Source organism: Poecilia mexicana, unplaced genomic scaffold (genome assembly GCF_051168715.1).
Source record: "Poecilia mexicana isolate PSO_F unplaced genomic scaffold, ASM5116871v1 scaffold_7, whole genome shotgun sequence".
NCBI lineage: Eukaryota > Metazoa > Chordata > Actinopteri > Cyprinodontiformes > Poeciliidae > Poecilia > Poecilia mexicana.
Window position 1 is genome coordinate 11628800 of NW_028263376.1, and position 21978 is coordinate 11650777.

The window sequence follows — 21978 nt, forward strand, 5'->3', positions numbered from 1 at the left end:
GTTTAAGATTGTTGAAATCTGAATTCATTATTTTTAATAATTATATCCTCCTGACTGCAGTAGTTCATTTTTGTCCTCTGTAGAGGACATTTCTAAACTTGAATATCTCCCACCCCCTGCATTCTACTGAATTAATTCCTTTTGGTATCTGGAGAGGACATTTAGGGCTTTTCAATGATACCACATGTGAAGGGGTGGGACTTTTGTACGTACCTTTATCTAATTCATAAAAATGGCGTTCATCAGTAATAACACATTTTATGGGAAGAGACAAAGTAAGTGCATAAAACCTTTTATTACCTTACAAAGAATGTGGGATTTAAAAAAAATGGTGATTGGACAATTTTTTTTTTCCTGGTAGTCAGGATTATAGTATTATTTTTCCTATATTGTAAGCTTTCCCTGGGTCTCTTTTTGTAATTTCTTTCTGTAACCTGTTGTTGATACACCTGAATCTGGACAATAAGCAACATTTCTATTATATCCTATAGTTTCTCCACTATTTCCAGGTGTCTACTGAGTGGTTGCTGGTCCATATTCCCTCAGAGCTCCTTGTCTCCTGATCCGTTTATCTTTCATATCCTCTCCTGTGCTGCTCCCCATTGGTCACAGCCGCAGCCTTCATGTCGAGTGGTGCAGGGCGCCTCCTGCAGAGCGCAGCAACACTTCAGACAGCCTGACTTTTGTTCCCGGCTACCACACTCAATAAAAGTGCCAACAACCTGTCACTTCTGAGGGTCACCGAGGTCACAACGAGAGAGTTTGGGTGTAAACATACGCCTTGAAACAGAGATGACACACGCAGACTCACAACACCATCAACGAGACTCGGTGCGGAGGCTGACTGCAGTGATGGGCCAGAGATTAACTCAATTACAAGAAGTTCTCACCTACTCTCAAATCCTGACTTCTTGGAAATCAGCTGTTGCCTTGGTGATGTGCAGTGATAGCAGCGGCAAAGGGTTAGATTGGCAGCAGGAGCAGGAGGCGGGAGATGATCAAGAAAAAGAAATGTGGCTTATTTTGAGAAAATACTTCTGCATTCAAAGACACAAACACGGCACTCTTCTACTTCCTTCACTAAAAATATATATAATTATCCTTCAAAGTAATGTTTCTTGTTTAAGGAAAGTAAATAATATACACCATGCTTTGGAAAAGTGTTCATATTTGAATATTTTTACGTTGTTTACCGCAAACTTTAAAATATGTCACTGAGACTCTACAAGGATGGGATTCATTGAGTTGAGGAAGACTGCTGATGCATGTTTTGTTTGTTTTACAAATACATTTTTTTAAAGCGTGGCATACATTTATTCAGTTCCTATCAGTAAACATTTTGCAGAATGTATTGCACCGTTCAATTACAGTTTCAAGGCTTTAGAGATACTTCTCTACCAGCTTTTTACATCCACAGCACTGTTTCTCAAACTTTTTCAGGCCAAGGTCCGCTTGCCACATTTAACAAACACTCACAGACCACCTAATTTGAAATTACCCCCAAAATAATGCAACATCTTCAGCTGAGAATTAGTGTCTTAACTCATTGTTTTGAGTTAAGACACGATTGAGTTGCGTTTGCAAGAATGATCATTTTCTTTCAGTCAGTAAGTAGGCCAACATAATTAATATTTATTGTGTTCAATAAATATGGGCAAATATGTCTATCATTAGAATGCTGTGTTGTGCATCCCAAGCTGCAGTTTAGTTCTGAGACACTTGAGGGCGCTATTGCATCAACAAAAATTTCAACTTTTAAGTGAAAAGTGACAACATAGAGAAACACACGCGTCCCGTCATCGTGTTTAGCTTCAGTAAAACTTGGTTCATTAAACCATTTTCCATTTTCTTTCCCGTCTGCTTGTGGAAGCGACTACATTTCCCAGAAGGCTAGCGGCTGGATTTTTTTTTTGTTTGCTTGTTTGTTTTTACTCTTGTTCTCAGTTTGCAGCTGGAACAACTGGATCAACTCGCTGCTCTTGTGGATATATTAATACATCCTTTTTTTCCCCATTTTAATCTGATCCCTATTTGAAGAAGTTTCTTTAAATAACTTATTCAGTCGATTTTGTTTTATTAGAAATTTTACTCCAGATCTACAGGCACATTTTTGGAGATTATTATTATTTTTTTTTATTATTATTTTATTTTTTTTTCCTCGCTCGGTCCGGACAGGAGTGTCAGGGCTGCAGCTTGGTGAGTTCAAAAGCATCACAGTGAGGGCTGAACTGGACGCGGCTCTCGGTGCCAACGCCTTTCCCTCTCTCTGCGCTTCTCCTCCCGGCCGGGGAAGTTCAGCTCACACCGAGCCAGGAGCAGCAGACCACGGCGGCGTCCGAAGCCAATATCCGGAGCAGAAAAGTTTTTTTGAGGGTGGAGGGAGAAGAAACAGAAGATGGGCTGCACGATCAGCGCCGAGGATAAAGCCGCGGTGGAGAGGAGTAAAATGATTGATAAAAACATACGAGAGGACAGAGAGAAATCATCCAGAGAGGTGAAACTGCTTCTACTCGGTATGAAACCATACCTGATGCTTCTTTTTTTTTTTTCTTTTTTTTTTTTTTACTGCTTCAGTGCCTTTATGCAGAGTCTGTAAGGTTACTTTTTTAAATTTTCCATTCCTTCAGCGCCACTTATTAGTTTGCAGTCTGGGAACTCCAGCACTCCTCCCCTTTCTCTCCCAGTTAGGGAGCTGGGAGTCATCGCTTCCTGAGAAAACTGTCAGAAAGAAACCAGATGTTGCTCAAAGAGCAACTGGCCGAGCGGCTTTCTCTTGGTGTTGGGTTGTTGAAAAGAATAAGAATAGCATGCTTATATAAGAGGACAAGTGCAGTCATTTGTTACTGAAGATGTTGGCAACAGCTGCAGCTCTGTTTCACGTCAGCTCATCAGAAACAACTGCTGGCTCATCAATCCAGAGAATGTTGCAATGAGCAGGAGATGTTTCAGAATCTGCATTTAAGCTGGCATTCATAGCTGCATCTGATTAGACAAGAACATCCTCTGAAGGTTCGTTTATTTAGTGATTTAGTTGGAAAAGTGAAACTTTTATAGAATAGAGTTGTGCTTATTTGAATTAAATTTGATGATTCTTGCGCACAGTTAATGAAAAACCATAAAACAGTTTTGTTTGCAGAAAAATAGATCATTACATTAGACCAAAACAAGATGAAGTTGTTTTAATATGTGCTGTCTAACAGACAGTCACTGACACACTGTACAAGCAGGGTAGGCCAAAAAATGTCACGACTATAGAAAGCTGCTGTTGACATAATTCTGTATTCAGCATTTAAATGGAAGATTTAGTGGAAGGAAAAAATGCAGATGCAAGAGCATCAGCTGCTTGACAAGCATTGTGAAGTTTTTAGCTCCATTTCACTTCCAGTTTTCATCTGTAAATTAACAGAAATAAACACCTGCTTTTCACATTTAAGACACTGAAATAAATTAACTTCTTGATGAACTCCAGTATTTTTTTACATTTAAAAAATACCGAGATTCCTGTTGCAATATATAGCATAAAATCATCTTTCACGTCATGAGAAAACTTCAAGAAAATCATGCTGGATTTTTCTTTTCCCATGTGTTTTAAAATTCTTCAGTTTGCTGGTACAGTAGCCCATTTTGGCCAAATTAAACTTCAGATCTTTTCATAATGTTGTCCAAATTCTAGACTTTTAGGAGGAAAGTCGTCAGCATCGTTCTGCTGCTCTCTCTATGCCGTATGTTCTAACGCTGCACCTGAATACGTCAGCATGTCTTAGTGAATGTAGATTAATGGTATGAACTTGATTAAGAGCTGTACTCGTTCTCTTCCACTGTGTTCAATCCGCTGTTTTAAATCCTAAACGAGCTCCATGTGAGCCCAGACTTGAGCCGGAGGACGTGGTGCGCCTCGTCTAACTGCGGCACAAGATCCTCCTGGTGAATGTCTGTGTGAGTCTGCATGGAAAACGTCATCTATACATGCAAAACAAAACTGTACTAAGTTGACCTTACTCTAAATAAGAAGATATTCCGGTTGCATAAGCTACATGAACAGTCCTGTTATTGTGCCTTTGAAAAGTTTACATTTTTTAAAATTTGTCACATTGAATGTATTTTACCAGGATTTTATCCAACATTTTGAAAAAAAGAAAATGGAGCTCTAACTCAAAAAAAAAGGTGTCACAAGTAATTGAATTAAGTTTGTCTATATTTATATTTGTTTAACTTGACAACTTAAAAAGATTGTTAAATTAACTTAGATAAACTTAATTTGATCACAAGTGACCAATTAGTGCAATGTATTTAAGTCGGATCAAATGTACTCTTTTTTTTAGTTTAGATCAAAACAAAGTAGAGGAAGAAAACGAGTCAGACTTGGTCCTGATTTTAGGTTAAATCGGGTTTAATTGGCAGAAACAGTTTGATCACTTAAATTGGTTCAAAATCTTCATCCAGCTGACATCATTTATTTTTATTATTCACTTAACTCTGCTCATATGTTGCTGCTCTCCCAGTGCGAACCTGTCGCTGTGGGCGACGACCACACAGAGATGCCAGGAGGATTACACTCCCAGCTGCGCTCAGCATTTTCAGCTTGTTTCAAATCTTTAAGCCGCCCAAGCCCATTGCAGCCAAACTAAAAGAAAAAAAAAATGTGATAAACTTTCAGAAAAATTGGCAACTATAAAAGGTGACAAGAAAGCAAAGCTTCTTGGAGGAAAAACATTTTTAAAAATGTGGAATGTTAGTTTCATGTTCCACCGCTGAAATGCACCACGCTCAAAATGAACTTCACAAGGCTGTAGAAAAATGATTTACGCCCAAAACGATTAGAGCATCCCATCATATTTGACTCTGTCAGTATTTTCATTGTCTGCGCAACATTTTTTCAGATAATCTAATTGGTGCTGGACTCAAACATCTTCTCAGGGTCGCGAAGAGTAGCAGATATGTAATTAGATGGAGGATTCTGAGGACAGATGTGACATGTTGGGTCACATGCTGCAGGACGTCCTGAGCAGCTGCAGCAGAATGCATCTTAAATTGCATAGAAACATCTCCGCTCTGCAGACGTATTTTTGAGCACTGAAATGTGTTTATTAGAGATAATCGAATGAGCCAGACGTGGTTTGTCTGAGGAACGGACGAACCTGTCGGTGATCATCACAGAGAAGCTGAATCAGCGGGTTAATCGATCCTGAGCGGGGAATCTGATTTGTTTTGTCGAGACCAGAGGAGAATATACCAGTTTACCCTTCTGCAGAAATCCCACTTCACATCAGTTGTTATCGCCAACGGCAACCAGTGGCAGCATTTGCTCCATATCCACCCATTGCTGTTGCTATAATGGGTTTTCTTACTTGTTCTCCCTCAACTATTTTTGTTCTAGATCCCATCTCTGATAGCATGAAGCATTTTTTTTCCCCATAAAGCACTTCCTGTCATTTCTGAGTTTCAGCCCACATCTCTGAGTCATCTGTTCCCCTTATAGACTGTATCTCCACTCTTGTACGTCAAAGACCCTGTTCCAGGTGTTACATGACAAAAAAGTATCCACACTCCTTGACTGGTTTCACATTTTGTCATGTTTCAACCTCTGCCTGTGCAGAGTTGGTATCCAGGGACGGACTGGCATACGGGACTACCGAGGATTTCCCCAATGAGTTAGTGGGTCGGTGGTTTATCCCATGGGGAAGCTGTGGCACTTGACCTGAACACACACGCAGCAATTGTTTTGTGACGCCATGTTGCCTCAAACTATACCACATCAGCTTTGTATTAATTTATTTAACCTTTTGTACATCGTCTCCGCTCCGGTCAGGCGGATCTCCTTAGAGAACGAGGGCTGCAGGGCCAGATGGCTGGCAGTGAAGAGTGGAGAACAGAAAAACTTGCCCCGTAAAGTCCAGCCACCAAAAGCAAATAGCATCTGTGGCGCTTAATAAAAACTCAGCAGTCACGAAATGGAAAAGCTTTGTTCCTACTATTGCCACATAAATGAAATCTGTCTCTCATATCCAACAGAGAGATGCGCAGTGCAGTGGCTCCAGCTTGTCATGCAGGGCCGGTCAGAGGTCGTATGAGGCCTTGCATTTGACTTGGGGACCCAAGGAGTCTTCATGAATGTTTACGACTGTTGTCATGAAGTTTGGTAAATAATGACACTTGCAGTGCACATTTGTATTAAAAGTTGCATTAAAAAGTGTCTAATTACCATTATTGGGTAAAATGTTTTATAGTTTTTATGCAGAGTTGCATTAAAACTTACATTAAAGTCAATTAAAAGAGTCAACTTTGCTGTAAGAGTGTCATTATTTGACGAATGACAGCAGTCGTAAACATTCATAAAGACTCCTTCATGTTCATGCATTAAGCAGCATTAAATAAGTCTGCATGAGCTAAGAAGCTGTAGCAGTGAAAACCTTTGTTCGGATAAAGTTTTAAACAGTCTCAAACATCTTGTGTGTCCCTCCCAAAGCTTTTTTTTGTCCATTCCTGCAGACAGGACTGGTGCAAAGCAGCCATGCCACTTTGCCTGTAGAAGCGTTCTCCATTTGTGCCCAAGCTTTAACTTCCTGGTTGATGTGCGGAGATGTCGTGTCAATATTTACTGATGTTCTTTCCTCTTCTTGTCACTTGTTTTCTGAAGTGCACCAGTTCCTCATGCAGCAAAATGCCCACTAAACAATATTATGCTTCCTCCATACTTCACAACTTTTAACGATGTTCTCTGGCTTACAAGCTCCCACCTTTTTTCATTTAACGACTGTCGTAATGGGGAAACACTTAAATTCAGGTTCATTACACCAGACTCTCTAAAAGTTATGATATTTTCTTTAAGTGAATTTTTACATTGCAATCTGTCTTTTTGAGTAGTTTTTTTTTTTTTTTTTTGGAATCCTGGCTTCTTCCTCCCAGAGCGGCTTTTCTGTCCATGTTCACGCTGGACGTTTTTATTACTGTGGATAATCTCTTACCATCTTCAGTCAGAAACTTAACAGGGCCTTTTTCTTTTGGTTAAGGGTTAAATTATAATTTTCACATTTTGACCCATATCACATTCATCTCTGGGATTCAGAACCTGTCCTCTTCCTAAACAGAACCATGTCTGGATATTCCCATGTTTAAACTCTTACAGTTTAAACAGATAAACTTGGAGCCTTAGGCTAAATGGAAATTACACTCATGTATGAACCAGACTTGTCGGACTCCACCTTTCTCTTCCTGACATCTTCACAGGTTGTTTTTATATTCCTCTGATGTCCAGTTTGGCTCCAATTAACTCAAATGTTGTGAATTAACCAATCAGAAGGGTACAAAGCGAAACGCATCGTCATTTCATCTGAGCTTTTCCAGACTGTTCAGTTTATTTAAAGTTATAAATTTCAAAACAGTAACAAAGAATATGTTTCTTATTATTGTATCATTTCTCAAACATGAATATTTTTGGTATTTCTCAATTACCTAGAAAAGGAAGAGCTTAATTTCATTTGATGTTAGGAAGCACATCAGTAAGGAGATGTGGTTATGTCTCTTTCTGCAGGGTGGGGTTTAGGCTACACTTTAAACATTTTGTTGAAAATAACATGTGAAACTTAATCCACGACGTGGACTTCATGTCGGCCTTTCTTTTAAAATCACAAATAAAAAACTGAAGTTTGTGGTTGTGACGGGACAAACGGTGAAACATTTAAGGGGCATGAATACGTTTACATTGAAGGCTTTGTTCCAGCCCCACCTAAAAAGGCTGGTTGTTTGGAAACATTTATTCTGAAATACTAACCACAGAGACGTTTCCAGCCAATCACTCTGCCTCTGTGCTGGTGCTAGAGAGGGAAAACAAGGGGGGGGAAAATGTGGCTGCTGCCCGTTATTGAAACCACAGAGTTTTAAGAACCCCTACTCCCTTCCAACGAAAGCGTTCTCCTATTTGACCACAAACAGCGAATCATGAGAAAAGCCCAAAGTTTAGATTCCTGTTAAAAGAGGCTCGGTTTGGAGTCTTGCTTCTGTGTGGGTTTGCGTCGACGCGAAAGCCTGTGCATGAGCTGGTTTGTGAGCTGGCAGACGTCCAGCGTTGACAATCAGCCAAGAAATGCAGTGAATGGGGGAACTGGTGGCTGTGAGGGCCGAGGACGTGAATCAGCGCAATTTGTCTTCTCCTGTGAGCGGCTTAAATCTCTCCTGCTGCCGTCAGCTCGACCAAACAATTCCAGGATTTAATTCCTGTTGAACAGCAATCTGGACACAACATTCAGCTCTGATCCCCCTTGACAGTATCCAGCTGCTGAAGGCGACAGGAATGTGTTCTGACACCTTTTCCATGCAGAACAATGCTAAGCCAATTATTTTGCGTTTTTTTGACACAGCTGCTCCCTTTAGGAAAACACCAGCAAACGTATTTGTTTAATTCCACTGCCTGGAAAACTTGTGATGCAGTTTCCTGATGATTTTACAAAGCAAAGCAAACATGGGTCTGCTGCTGCTGCTGCTGCCGTGATGAACTAAAATGATGTGTTTATGGAAATAGTTTTTCTTAAGCTGTCTGAGTTTGACCCGCAGTGTTTCGCATGTACACATGCTTTCACTGCTCTTTAACCCAATGAGAACTGGTGCAGCTTGCTCATGCTTCCCCCTTTCAGAAGTGAAAGCAAAGCGAGTTCGTTTTGCCCAAATCTGCTGTTTTCAACTCAGTGTGGAGTTTTCGCTGCTGAATCAAGTGCAAACCTCAGTCCTTGAGTGCAGAGGTTTTTATTTCTGGCACGTTTTTGGATCAGAGCTGAGGAAATGTCCAGTTTTTGGGAAGATGTTTCGAACAGTTGATGTTGTTTTGCGTAGAGCCAGTTGCACGGTGATGATGGCATTGCGCAACTCGGTAGTTGCTGCAGGAGCGAAATTGCAGGATTGCAGGATAAAATGTCCCATATCAGTACCTCGATTACCTGTTTTCCCTATTGGATTGTTTTAAAGAGTTAAATCCAGAATGTAATGATTTGTCAGTCAGTGTAAACGTTGCTGCTCGGCTCAGCTTGGCTTTATTGGTTTTTGATCATCCTGTGATGCTTTGCTCCTCTGGGTTTCACCTGGGTGAATCCATTTTCTTCGCCTAGAGTTTTATTATTTGTCCTTTATTTGCAAGTTGGGTCACTATTTCTTCGATAGCACTTGCTGCATTTAGCAGAGTTTAACAAAATGATTTAAAGCACATTCATTCCCTCCCACATCTGTTTTTGAATGAATCACATTGGATGTATTTGGGGATTTTTTTTTTTGTTTTGAAATTCAAAAGAAGAAAATATTTACCACTGTGAGGAAATTCTTCAAATTCAGTCTTTTTATTTTTTATTTTTTTGCCTTAATTAAAAACAAATTGAAGTCTCCTTCTTTGTTTACCACATGTGCTGATGGGTCAGTTTGGTACCACTCTGTAATCTCAGAATCAATCTGGAGGAAGAAGGTGACCCCTGGGTCGCAATTGGACTTTACTGGACTTTCTTCCTTCTGGATAAATCCAGCTGTTTTTATTCTGGTTTTAGTTTGTTGGTGGGAAGCCGTTGTGAGCAGCTGTTGGATCCAGTCATTTTTGTGGCATGAAGCTGAATAAGAACATTCCCATAAATATTAATAGACGCAGTGCTGAGTTCCTGAAACAACTATTTTAAGATTTCCTTTGTATTTAGAAACAAAAATCCCACAAAAAGTCTGCAGCACGGCCAGCAGCAGGGTTGGAAATGCAGAAGAAAAAAAAAAGAAAGTTCTGCATTTTTATGATTTGATTAAAAATAATCAGCTGAAGTTAAATGTCATTCCACCTTCCATGTGTTTCTTCCAGCAGAGTTTCATGGTTCCAGCAATATTGTCAGTCACAACTGTAACAGAAAAATAATAAGAGCCGAACTAGCATGAGGCCTTCCTGTAAACCATTTCCATCAACGTGCACAGCTGGGTTTGGGTTCGCCAACAGGTTGGTGTGTGGCTCAAACTGCTGACACGCTCTTTGAGTCGGTCGTGTTTTTTGGTCGGTCGCTCGGCTCCCTGCAGCCCAGCACAGCGCGATATGTGGAAAAAAAAACACGGAGACATGGCGGCTGCTTCCTGTTTGGCTGATTGTTGCACAAATTAATTATTGGAATGAAATCCTTTCCCTCCTCTGCAGTATTAGAATATCACTCATCGTAATGGAGGCTTTGGGAAGGTTTGACCTCTCAGTCATCAGTTAATCATCCGCCACAGGTCCATAATATTGTATTGTCAAAGTTGAAGTTAATCTCATGCCAGCGTCTGATGATTTCCTGTTGTTTTTTTTGTTTTGTTTTGTTTTTTTTACTCCTACCAGCTGCAGAACTGTGCAAAAGTCTCAGTGCATCCATTTTTATACATAACTTGTTTCTGTGGAGACAGATTTCCTTGTGTTTGTTGTCTCAGTTTTGCAAAGGTCTTTACTTTTGTCCTTTTATGTGCACATAAAGCAAAATACAAGTTCATTTTTAAGTGAATTTGTAAAGAAAACCAAAAGAGAACAGAGGCTGAAAGACAAAAGAGTGTACTGGCATCAGGCTGGAGTTACTGCACAAGCTGTCATGATGTAGATTAAGTAAATGACACATCATCGTCTGATCTAAAACTTCAAGAACAGGAAATAGACAGTCAGAAATAATAAAGAAACTGCGACATGTGCGTCTATATGGGTTATTTTAAAAATATGTCTTGTATGTTGTTTGGTGGCCCTGCTTTCTGCTGAATAAAGACAATTTGCATCCAGAAAACATTGTTCTATTCTAGACATTTTTTATATATATATATATATTCTAATGTGTAACAGATCACCAGTCCCTTCATCATGAACTGAAGACGAATTCACTCCCTACACTTACAAAATGGAGAATGACTGATTAAATGGCATCAGATTATTTTCACATTTCAGAGCCTCCTGAGCCCCCAGGTGTTACTCTGTACCGATGCCAGGTATTAATGCTTCATTTTACCTCTTTCCCCTGTTTTTCCAGGTGCCGGGGAATCTGGAAAGAGCACTATTGTCAAGCAGATGAAGTAAGTCCAAACTTTCATCACAGTCAGGATGCTGGTGTCCACGACTTTTTACACTTCCTGCAGGGATCCTTTCTGCTATTTTTATTTCACGCTGATGAAAGACAGGTTTGCTCTCTCGCTCTTTTAGCTGCCACGTTGTTGAGCTCATCTGTCTGGAAAAAATTGTAGCAGCATGGTGGAAACTTTACTTTGTGCCACTCAGGCAGCGAGGAGGAAGCCCCCTCTTCTTTTTGTTGTTGCAAAAGCCGTTAAACAAAGGCCCCAGAGGCTGGTTGTTGCCTGGCAGGACCTGAATAGAGTCGGCCGGTTCCCACGTTAAGCACGCCGTTTGCTCACTGAAGCTCAAAGTTCAGCACTAATGACAGCGAGGCACGAGATCTGCCAAACGTGTAATCAGATATGAGACTGTTAATCCTGCTGTTTGCACTGTTAGATATGCATATGGAACATGAGAGTCTGTTCTGATTTCATTCACGCTTCAGAATCATCCACGAGGATGGCTACTCGGAAGAAGAGTGCAAGCAGTACAAAGTGGTGGTGTACAGCAACACCATCCAGTCCATCATGGCCATCATCAGGGCGATGGGGCTGCTGAAGATCGATTTTGGCGATGCTGCCCGGGCGGTAAGCTGACAGCCTCCTCCTCACCTGTGGCTCGAGTCAACACTGGAGGGATTTTGCAGCGTCAGCAGCTGTTGGTCGTGTCTTACAGGACGACGCGCGTCAGCTGTTCACCCTCGCGAGCACGGTGGAGGAAGGAGTGATGTCTCCGGAGCTGACCGCCGTCATCCGCAAGCTGTGGCGCGACAGCGGCGTCCGGGCCTGCTTCGACCGATCTCGAGAGTATCAGCTCAACGACTCGGCTGCATAGTGAGGACGCCACGCGGAGCGCTGCGCGTTAATTAGTAGCTCCACATGAGAGCTGAACACATCTCAGTTGCTTATAAAAAAATTACACTTCCTGACATCTCTGACTAGGGGTGCGCTGATAAATCGGCACCAAGTTTGAAGGATCGTGATAGGCAGATACTTTACTGTGAAGCCGATTTTATCGGTGGATCTTATCTACGTCAGCAAAGGTCTGAGAATCAGCCGCTGGCCTCTGTTGCTCTGCGGTGAGAGACGGCTGACAGACCCACCAGGTCATGTCTGCACGTTCGCTAACAACTCTGCAACTTTCTTGCTATATTTACCAACATTTCAGACAAAAAATATCAGGAATCAGCAGGTCAGGCTTTTTAAACCTGCCAGAAAACTACAATCGGTGCACCCTTCTCTCAAACTTTGGTGAATTTTATTTGACAGAGCAACACAAAGTAGTGAATTATTGTGAAATGGAGTAAAAAGACACGTGGTTGTGAATACAACTTTTTCTTTGACCCTTTTTGCTCTGATAGCCCTTAATAAAGTCTAATCATCAGTCAGCTATTCTGCCATCAAGGAGCAAACCAGACGGGTGAGGGGTGAAGAGGGAGAAAGAGGAATTTAGGTTTAAAGTAATACTTTGTGCTCACTGCTCAATCTGAACTTTGAAAGGACATGGCACAACTTTAAATCTACCAAAATACTGATCTCCACTCGAATGGACAGAACGGGCAGGGACAGCGCTCAGAGCTCGCCAGTTCAGGTGTCAGAATCTGTGGTCAAGACAACTATCAGCCCGTCAGGTGCAGCAATAAAGCCACTGCTGAGAGATCAGATGGCACCAAATGCAAACGGTTTGGCCAACACGCAAAACACTGGTTGAAAATTAACTCGACACGTCAACCCTACGCGTACGGCCAGAAGGAAACGGTTTGATCAGAACATTTTCTTGCAGTAGAGTGGCCCAGTCAAAGTCCAGAAAGAAATCCAAGTGGTGGTAAGACTTGGAAATAACAGACACTCCTCATACAACCTCAAAGAGGTAGAGCTATGCAAGAAAGAATCTAAAAAAGCCACTCCACTCAATATTTTAATTTGTTAAAAAAGAAAAAGATTAGACATTTATAGAAAAATAGGTGACATCATGTACTACTGCGTGTTGGTTTATCATATCAAATTATTGTGAAATACTCTAAAATTCGTGGCTGGAATATGACAAAACGGGGTGTGAAGACTTGTGCGAGTCGCTGTATTTAACCGCTCTAGTAATGAAACATGTTACTACAGTCAACCACTGAGTGAAACAGAGTGTTTTACTTGAAAAAAGCAAACAGAGAGCCTAATATAGCCTCTGCCTTATATTACTAATCAAACACAGATGCGGCTCATGCAGTTCTCTGTTTTCTCCGGTCTGTTTTGTTTTATGTCACACCCAGCCTGAGCGAAAATCTCGCCCAGTGTGAAGGACGTGCTCTTTGTTGTGCAAACACCCGAGTTGTCATGACTCTCTGCGCGCTGTGAGCAAACCCTGCGACACGACGGACCAGTGGAGTTAGTCTGTTTTTACTCAGCCCACAAGAAGCCAGTGTTTATCATCCATGAAAATATGAGCCCATATTTAGTATTGCTCCGCGCAGTCCTGAGATGTTTTGCTCTAAGTGAGATGTTTTCCTGTCGGAGCATGACATTTGTACGTTTTGAAAGCCTCTTGAGAACGAAATTAATTTGCACGATGTCGAAAGGAGGTACAAACAAACAATTAATCAGTGAAAAAAAAAAAAAAACAACAGTTTGGGTTTTCCACAAACATAAATATTTACTGCTACATCGTCTCCTTTTTTGTCCCTCAGCTACTTGAACGCGCTGGACAGGATCTGCAAGCCGAACTACATCCCGACTCAGCAGGATGTGTTGCGCACCCGGGTGAAGACCACAGGGATCGTGGAAACTCACTTCACCTTCAAAGATCTCTACTTCAAGTTAGTATGGATGAATCACGGCCCAGCTCAGCCTTCAGGGAGTTTATGTTGCTATAAAAGAGAAAATCCTCTTACACGTAAACACAGCTGAGTCTGGTCTCTGTTCTAGATGGTGAATGTGTTCGTTGTTCAGTTCACTTGTCAAATGCATTTTGATTGTTTTGTGGAAATTGAGTACTTACAGGACATAAAAGCGTAAGGACTAGTCACACCCCTAGAAGTTTTTCACATTTCTGTTACAGTATCACAAGTTTTGTTTTTTTGTTTTTTTTTATGTTGAATTTTGCACAAAGTCGCACACAGAGAGGGGAGTGGAATGATGCAACGCTGAGAAATGTGGCAGGTACTCGTCCTTTGGTCTTTGCCTAAGTTGCCAGAGATTGTCAGTTTAATTTAGCTCTGGACTTTGACTAGGCCATTCTAATATACTTTGCCTTGTAGTTCTGGTCATATATTTAGGATATTTTTCCTGCTGGCAGGTGAACCTTTGTTATAAGTCAGATTTTTAGATTCATCCATTTTCCCATCAGCTCTGGCCATCCTGCAGGTGCCTGCAGAAGAAAAGCGCCTCCACAGCACAATACTGCCACCACCATGTTGCCACCATGTGCTGTGTCCAGTCTCCAGGACGATGAGTAGAGTTAGTTTTCTGCCTCATGGAGGTTTGCATGTTGACCAGAACAGTTTGAATTTGGTCTCATCTGACCAGATCCGTTTATTCCAGATATCTGTTTCCCCTGCATGGTTAGACCGTCAATGTGATTTCTTATTGCTTTGTTAAAAAAATGACTTTCCATAAAGCCCAGATTTGTGGACTGCATGGCAAACATTGGTCGTGTTTACAATTCCTTACACCTGAGCTGTGGATCTCTGCAGCTCCTCCAGAGTTACCCTGGACCTCTTGGCTGCTTCTTTCATTAATTTTCTTCTTGGCGCTTTACATTTTGTACTTTTAGGATGGTGGATCGAACAAAAAAAAAATCCCAGAAATTTTATTTATGCAAGATTTTTTTAAACTATGCATTATTTTTTTGTCCGATATAATGGACAAAGCACTTTGTGTGTTCATGAAATCCCAAGGAAATATGTGAAGTTTGCAGTTCCAGCATGACAAAGAAAAGGTTTTGTCAGGCACTTCTTATTGTTTTCTTTTAAAAACTATTCTGTCTTATTCTCCCCATTTGACTGATGTTGCCTTGATTTGACATGCAAATTGTGGTTTATCTTATAAATGCTGATGAATTTTGCTCTAATGCCACATGAGCCACCTTTGTAATTACTTTGCTTCCCTCCTCTCCTCTTTACATTATTTTATTTTTCCCTCCAGCTTCTGTACTCTGAAATATTGGTGAAGCATTAACTGTAACAACGCCGGTGCTCAGAACCTCAAAATGTGCAATCACTGGATTGGTGTCACAGGACAGGGTGTTCTTTCATTTCGTTTCTGTGTCAGCCTGGGATAGATTTGGTTTGCCCGCAGAGCGCCTCAGGTGGAGCCGGACGCAGCGCACACACGAACAGGAGATTACAAAGTCAGGTCGCCTGCATGGCGTCTGCGTATACGCTCTGTGTGCCTGAGTCCCGGATTATGCAACCTTGTAAACCTGATATTAAAATGACAGTGGAAGTGATCTGAGTAAACTCATCTGTTAATGCACTAAGTCTCTGCTCGCATGTGTTTGCGTGTGTCTGCAGGATGTTTGACGTTGGCGGTCAGCGCTCGGAGAGAAAGAAGTGGATCCACTGTTTCGAAGGAGTTACCGCCATCATTTTCTGCGTGGCGCTCAGTGACTACAACCTTGTCTTGGCGGAGGATGAGGAAATGGTAGGTGATGGATGCGCGGTTGTCAGAGTGGCCATGAATTTGTGATTTACAGCCACACGATCAATGCTCTGTGGTCGTAAGTTAAAAAGGTGTGCCGGCGTGGAAAATTAAACTGTGGCTGCACCGTAAACAAGCCGGCCAGGACTGGGAATCGGTCAAACTCAAATCAACATTCAAGTCACTGGTTTTCAATTAGTTTTGCCTTTGTGACATAATTTATGGTTTAGCTGGATCAAATTCACCCTGAAGACAAACCAAGTCCTGCTGCTTTTTTTTTTTTGCACATAATTCGGAGACTTCACAGTAAGCGTTGGTGCTGTTTGGAGGTTTTCTCTGTTTTTAAAGTCACATTTGTCCCTCTGTGGGGTTTTAGTTTTATTCTTTGTTGCTGCAGAAAATCCCTGAACTGTGTGCTGAGATCAGCACCAAAACACGAAACAAGAAATGAACCAGGTGACTCTGAAATGAGATTATTTTATTTTTACTAACCTGCTACAGAGTCAAGTTATAAATTGACAAAATAACAGAGGAGACATAAACATCCTTCTTATAGCCAACGCTGTCTTTGTGTTGGATTGTTGTGCTTGATTAGTTTAGAATACCAGAAGGCTCAGATTTGCGTTAACGAATCCAGGAGTTCACTGTTCATGTTTGGTCAACGCTCCCCTACAGGACATTTTAATAATTGTTTCCTAATCGTTAATGTTGACATTTAAATGTTTAAGGTAAGGTAATTTTATTTATATGGCACATTTTCAGCAACAAGTCAATTCAAAGTGCTTAGTGTTTAGACGTGTTTAGAAGCATAAATAGCACCAACTCAACACCAAGGTCAAATGTATAAAATGATTTAAAATAAATTATTCCTTTCCGCAATAACTGTAATTTCAAACTGATTTACTATTATTTTTAAATAACCTTTAGTTTGAGCACATATTTTGTCTGATGAAAATGTCTTTTTTTTTTTTTTTTTGCAAAATCAGATAAGCCACAATTATTGACACCCCTAAAAATTCATGTGAAAAATCTAACTGCAGCAGTTTTGTAATTAATGCTTTTCTTTTTGTGTCTTTGAATTGTGGGTAACACTTTATTTGAAGGGGTGTGCATAACACTGACATAATACTGACATAAATATGATATTACACCTGCTATGAACGTGAAGGAGTCTTCATGAATGTTTATGACTGTTGTCATGAAGCGTCATTCGGTAAATAATGACACTTTCAATGGGCTTTTAATGCAACTTTTAGTACAATTTTGCATTAAAAGTGTCATTATTTACCAAATTACACTTCATGACAACAGTTATAAACATTCATAAAGACTCCTTCGTGTTCATAACAGATGTTATGTCATGTTAATTAGAGTGTCATGTAACTCTTATGCACACCCCTTCACATAAAGTGTTACTGAATTGTTGATTAGTGAAGTCCATTACACTATTTCTGTAAGACAAGAGTGCATGTCATAAAGCATGGCAGATGTGTGCTGATCTTCATAAGTCAGGAAAATGCTACAAGATAATAAATACTTACCAAAACGTTCCCTTTCACGGCAGCAACAATAACAACAAAGTAAACACCTGAACTTGACGACCAGCTCTGGATTAGTACTCCAGTTTATTTTGTCAACACTTGTTGTAAAAGATGATGAAGAGAGACAACAAAATAGGCATCTCTTGACGTCTCTACAGAAATTGCATGCTTAGCAATTAACATTTCTTTACCAGCAGTGCTAATAATTGTGAGGGTCAGTTGTGTTTCCTTGTGTTACTGAAGGCCATCTTAATATGCTTACAACATATGGTTGATGTGGTTATGACACACTGTGAAACGAGATTTATTGTGGGCTGTCCTGCTTTCTTTAGATGAGTCAGTGAGCTAAATTTAATAATGAATGACTACAACTTGCTGTATGTTTTTTTTTTTTTTTTTTAAGTTGTTTTTACTGGCAAGGCCTCCTTTGTGAAATATGATTTTACGGACTTGTTTTGTCACAGCGTAACATGTGGCATTTCATTATGAGCCGCAGGAAGCCTTTGCTCCAGCTAACCAGGAACAGCCATGAGGTTCCCTCCGTCTTATACGAGGGCTTTCACACCCGCTGGCACCGACTGGTTCTGCGCTCGCAAGGTTTTAAAGGGCCGTAAAAAGAATCGGAGTTCAGTCTGTAACACGTGAAACAGCCATGCGTAAGGAAGGGCTATTTGGGGTGAAGTCACTGCAGATGTCTTCCCCAGAACCGGATGCACGAGAGCATGAAGCTGTTCGACTCCATCTGCAACAACAAGTGGTTTACACTCACCTCCATCATCCTCTTCCTCAACAAGAAGGACCTGTTCGAAGAGAAGATCTCCAAGAGTCCGCTGACTATCTGCTACCCCGAGTACACCGGTGAGGCAAATCGCCTGGCTCTGCTGAAGATTTCTTCTTTATACAGTCGGATTTTCTGCTATTGCTCCTTTATTTAGCCTATTCATTCAACTACTAAGGTTACCTCAGTATTACAAGAAAAGTAACCTCTACATTCAGGAAAAATACCCTCAAGTTAAGGGAAAATACCTTACTAGATCAGGAGAAATAGCATCTAACTTCTGTGACGGTTTGGGCAGCATTACGCAGCGGTACATATATATTTATTTATTTATTTTTTGCTATAGGTGAGAACTCCTACGAAGAGGCAGCTGCTTACATCCAGTGCCAGTTTGAAGACCTAAATAAACGGAAAGACACAAAGGAGATCTACACCCACTTCACTTGTGCCACAGACACCAAGAATGTCCAGTTTGTGTTTGATGCGGTCACCGACGTCATCATCAAAATCAACCTGAGAGAGATCGGACTCTACTGAAGCTCCTGCCAGGTAAGCGTCCTGACTTTCAGCTGCGCTGCTAATCACATATCGACGCCGTATGTTCATTCGGTGGTCAGATCGCTCCTTGTTCGACCCTACACTGATCTAGGTCAGGGAAATATTTGGAATTCAAGGTGTTATTTCCTTTTCCATTGTCCGTGTGTGGTATCTGTCTATCTGTCCAGGCAGAAGAGGAAATATTTATTTTTCTTAGAATATCACCAGGTGCAGCCTGACTAACAGACATCTCCCGGTTGCCAGCTCAGCGATTGCTGAGTGGCGGGACCAAAGTTTGGTTCGCGTTGCGGTTAATAAAAAACAGCCCATGCTGTTCGTGCAGCTCCCTCAAGTACGCTGTTGGCTGAATTTTCCATAAAGTGCAGCTTCTATAGGGAGAAGACAGACTCCTCCTTCGTTCATCATCTGAGGCTGACAGTGCAGAGACACACACACCGGGCTGCACACAGGGGTTATGTTTGCCAACATTTGCATGTCCTATCGCTTAAAACTCCTGCATGTCAATGAGAAACAGCCTGAGACATGACAGGCAAAGCAACTTGTAAAAATATTCATAGTGTTAACATATTTATTTTCTATGAACAACCTGAAAATATGATGTTGTTTGGCAAATTGATATTTAAAAATGACCTTTTTAACACCTTCTATCCAAACACAATTAGACCGTTGTCTGCTTTGTGGTTTACATTAACTGGTCACATTTAAACAGCATCATGATAAAACAGTGTTTTATAAGAGCTGTGTGTGATTACACTTATTTAAAATGCATTAATTTTGTATAATTTGTCATTGTTACATTTTGTGCCGATACGTTTAATGGCAGATAAACTTAGTTTAGTGTAGAACTGCGATTATTTTGCTGATGTAGTGCTAGTTTGGTGCAGGATTGGTGGAGACTTACTAAAAGTCCTAGTTCATTACATCACAGCAGCTCATTTCATATTTAACGCACACTTTCACTAGCGGACCTTGATACTATTACGGTTTAGTCATTTTCTTACAGTCTGTAAAGGGAGATTTAGATTAGGAGATTAAGAGTCGGAGCTCATCACCAAAAATGAATAATCTACAAGTGAAACTATAAATATGGTTTGGTTGCTGTATTCCAATAAGGATTTTAAATAGATTATTGAGGTTAAAAGGTTGAGGTCATGATGTTGTTTTATTGACACATCTCAGTTCCTATCACAAACATTTGTTTTTGGTTATATGACAATAAGTTTAACTCTAAATGTGGCAGAAGTATGAATGATATGAGCTGTTAGTGACTCACTCTGTGTCTGAGCAGTGACGTGTCAGTAATTATGTTTGTTTTATTTGCAGGCGATTTGAGAGAACCTGGACGTCTGAGGTTCGTCTTGACGAATTGGAGCAGTTTTTAACTAAAGACTACATTCATGGCCAGGCGGGATCTAAAGGGCAACTCTGGCCACTTTTCTCTCAGTAAAGATGATTACTGCGAGTCCAGCTGTATTTAATGTATTTTGATTATTCAGACACGTGAAGTCTCTGTTTTGCTTTTACGTTCAGTATGTTATCTGCACAAGGACTAAAATGGATCATTTCAGAGAATACCCGTCGCTACGTTTCACAGTGTTTTATGAAAGTTAGGTTCACAGTTCTGTTGTGTCTCGTCTTTAAATGTCTGTGTTTTGCTTTTGATGACTTTTTGGTTTTGTTAAGTTCTGCTTTAATTATTAGATGCAGTTTATAGATTTAATATCCCGACCTTTGGATATGTGAATTTCATGACTTTTGATTTTGGAAAGATTTTGACGTGAGCCGTTTATAGACATGATATGTGATGTAATTGTTTGAGTTTGAAGGTAGATAACTAGAGTCCAGTGAGGTCGTTTCCCCACCTATAGTCCACTTAGTTATTTTGACTTAAACTAGAACAGAATATAGTGAACAATATGTTTGAAAGAAATCACAGATGAAATCAATATGAAGGGACATTTTTAGTTTACTCTGCTTGTTTGATCTTATTTCATTTTTATTTGGACCATAAATGTTGCTAATATTATTGAATCAGTAAAGGTCAGCGTCTGTTTTTTTTTTTAACATGAAACATGAAAACATAAAAGTGCGTATCATTTCAAAAGGACATAGTTTTACCCTTTAGCCATTTGCCACTGCTGTGTAGTCATGGTAAAAAGAAAATTTCCCTAAATGTCAGCGCAGTTATCTGAAGAACTAAATGCACCCTTGCTGCTTCCGCTGGATAACGAAGGTAAAGTAGCAGCCAATTTAAAATGTTCCCACAGGAAAGGATGACTTAGCAAGCTCCATCTTTGGCCATGTTCGAAAAACAGACAAGCACGTCTGCTGGAGAAGCAGAAAGTCTCTAAAATAGCAAAGATGCATCTGAATCAGGCCTGCAACTTCTCCAATCATTAGAGATTCATGGATGTAATAAAAAGTGCCATGATTTGAGAGAAACAACTCAGCAGATCAGCATAAGTGGCTCAAATCAACCAGGAAGCATGATGGTGGAAAGTACATGTACTTTGGTTTGAGTTTGAGTTTAATTCAGATGCTTCACTGTGGTATAATAGGAGTTTTTTTTAAAATAAAATCAATAAAATCAGCTTTATAAACAGATATTTCCAATGTACGGAACCCCGAAAGGGACATGGGGATTTCTTTTTTTTTTCTTTTGCGTTCCCTCGCAATAATGTACTGATCAGTTCATGCGGCATAACTGAATCCATCGTACTTCCTGCTATTACAAAAGGCTTTTGTGAGGTTTTTCCATGCGTGTTAATATCTTGTTGTGGAATATCTGACGTTTTATATCTTTTTCTTTATGAGAGAAATGCACCACAAACCTGTGATGTAAACAGAAACTTTCCATAAGTAGGAAACAAAGAAAAAATACATCCAAACTATTTGGACTATTTCTGAGTTATCACAGGGAAATAAGTCATCTGACAGTTTTGATTGTGTATTTTTTGTGCTGGTTCTGAATGGTTTAAACTTTAAAGGGTCGTTTTCATGTGCAGTTTCATCTCAACTGACACAAACAGACGTAAACATGCCGTGAATAAATCGATTTTCAATCAAAGAGTTAATAAACACATTTTTAATGAGGCTCTTTAAATGTGTATATATTTGAAATTTTAAATTGACATTTGTGACAAAATAGACCAGCAAATATTGCAAGCATATTGCGAGGGAACGCAAAAGAAAAAATGTTTCCCCGTGTTCCCTAGAGGGCTTCGTACCAACGTTCCCAAGCTGACATCTTCAAAAACTCTTCATCATTGTACTAATGGGAATGTCGATGCCTTGGTGTTAAAACGCTGGCTTTATTTTTAGAAAGACGCTAAATTTGTTCTTCTTTTGAATTGCACTCTGTTACAATTAAAGGAAAACTTTGATTTTGATTGTTTATCA

General features: G+C 40.3%; 1 protein-coding gene across 1 annotated transcript; it reads left to right on the top strand.

Annotated features, from left to right (window-relative positions):
• Positions 1-1763: 1763 nt before the first annotated feature.
• gnai3 (guanine nucleotide binding protein (G protein), alpha inhibiting activity polypeptide 3) lies at positions 1764-21968 on the top strand. Its single transcript, XM_014988357.2, has 9 exons — positions 1764-2513; positions 10995-11037; positions 11520-11661; positions 11750-11907; positions 13752-13880; positions 15576-15705; positions 17948-18101; positions 18368-18570; positions 19903-21968. Exons 1-8 carry the CDS (start codon positions 2396-2398, stop codon positions 18556-18558), a joined length of 1065 nt encoding a protein of 354 aa, XP_014843843.2. The 5' UTR covers positions 1764-2395; the 3' UTR covers positions 18559-18570; positions 19903-21968.
• The last annotated feature ends 10 nt before the right edge of the window (positions 21969-21978 follow it).

Coding starts and splice junctions, on each gene's coding strand:
- gnai3 (XM_014988357.2), top strand. CDS start 2,396: ATGGGCTGCACGATCAGCGCCGAGGATAAAGCCGCGGTGGAGAGGAGT. Junction 2,514..10,994: donor GGTGAAACTGCTTCTACTCG/GTATGAAACCAT, acceptor CTGTTTTTCCAG/GTGCCGGGGAATCTGGAAAG. Junction 11,908..13,751: donor CTCAACGACTCGGCTGCATA/GTGAGGACGCCA, acceptor TTTGTCCCTCAG/CTACTTGAACGCGCTGGACA.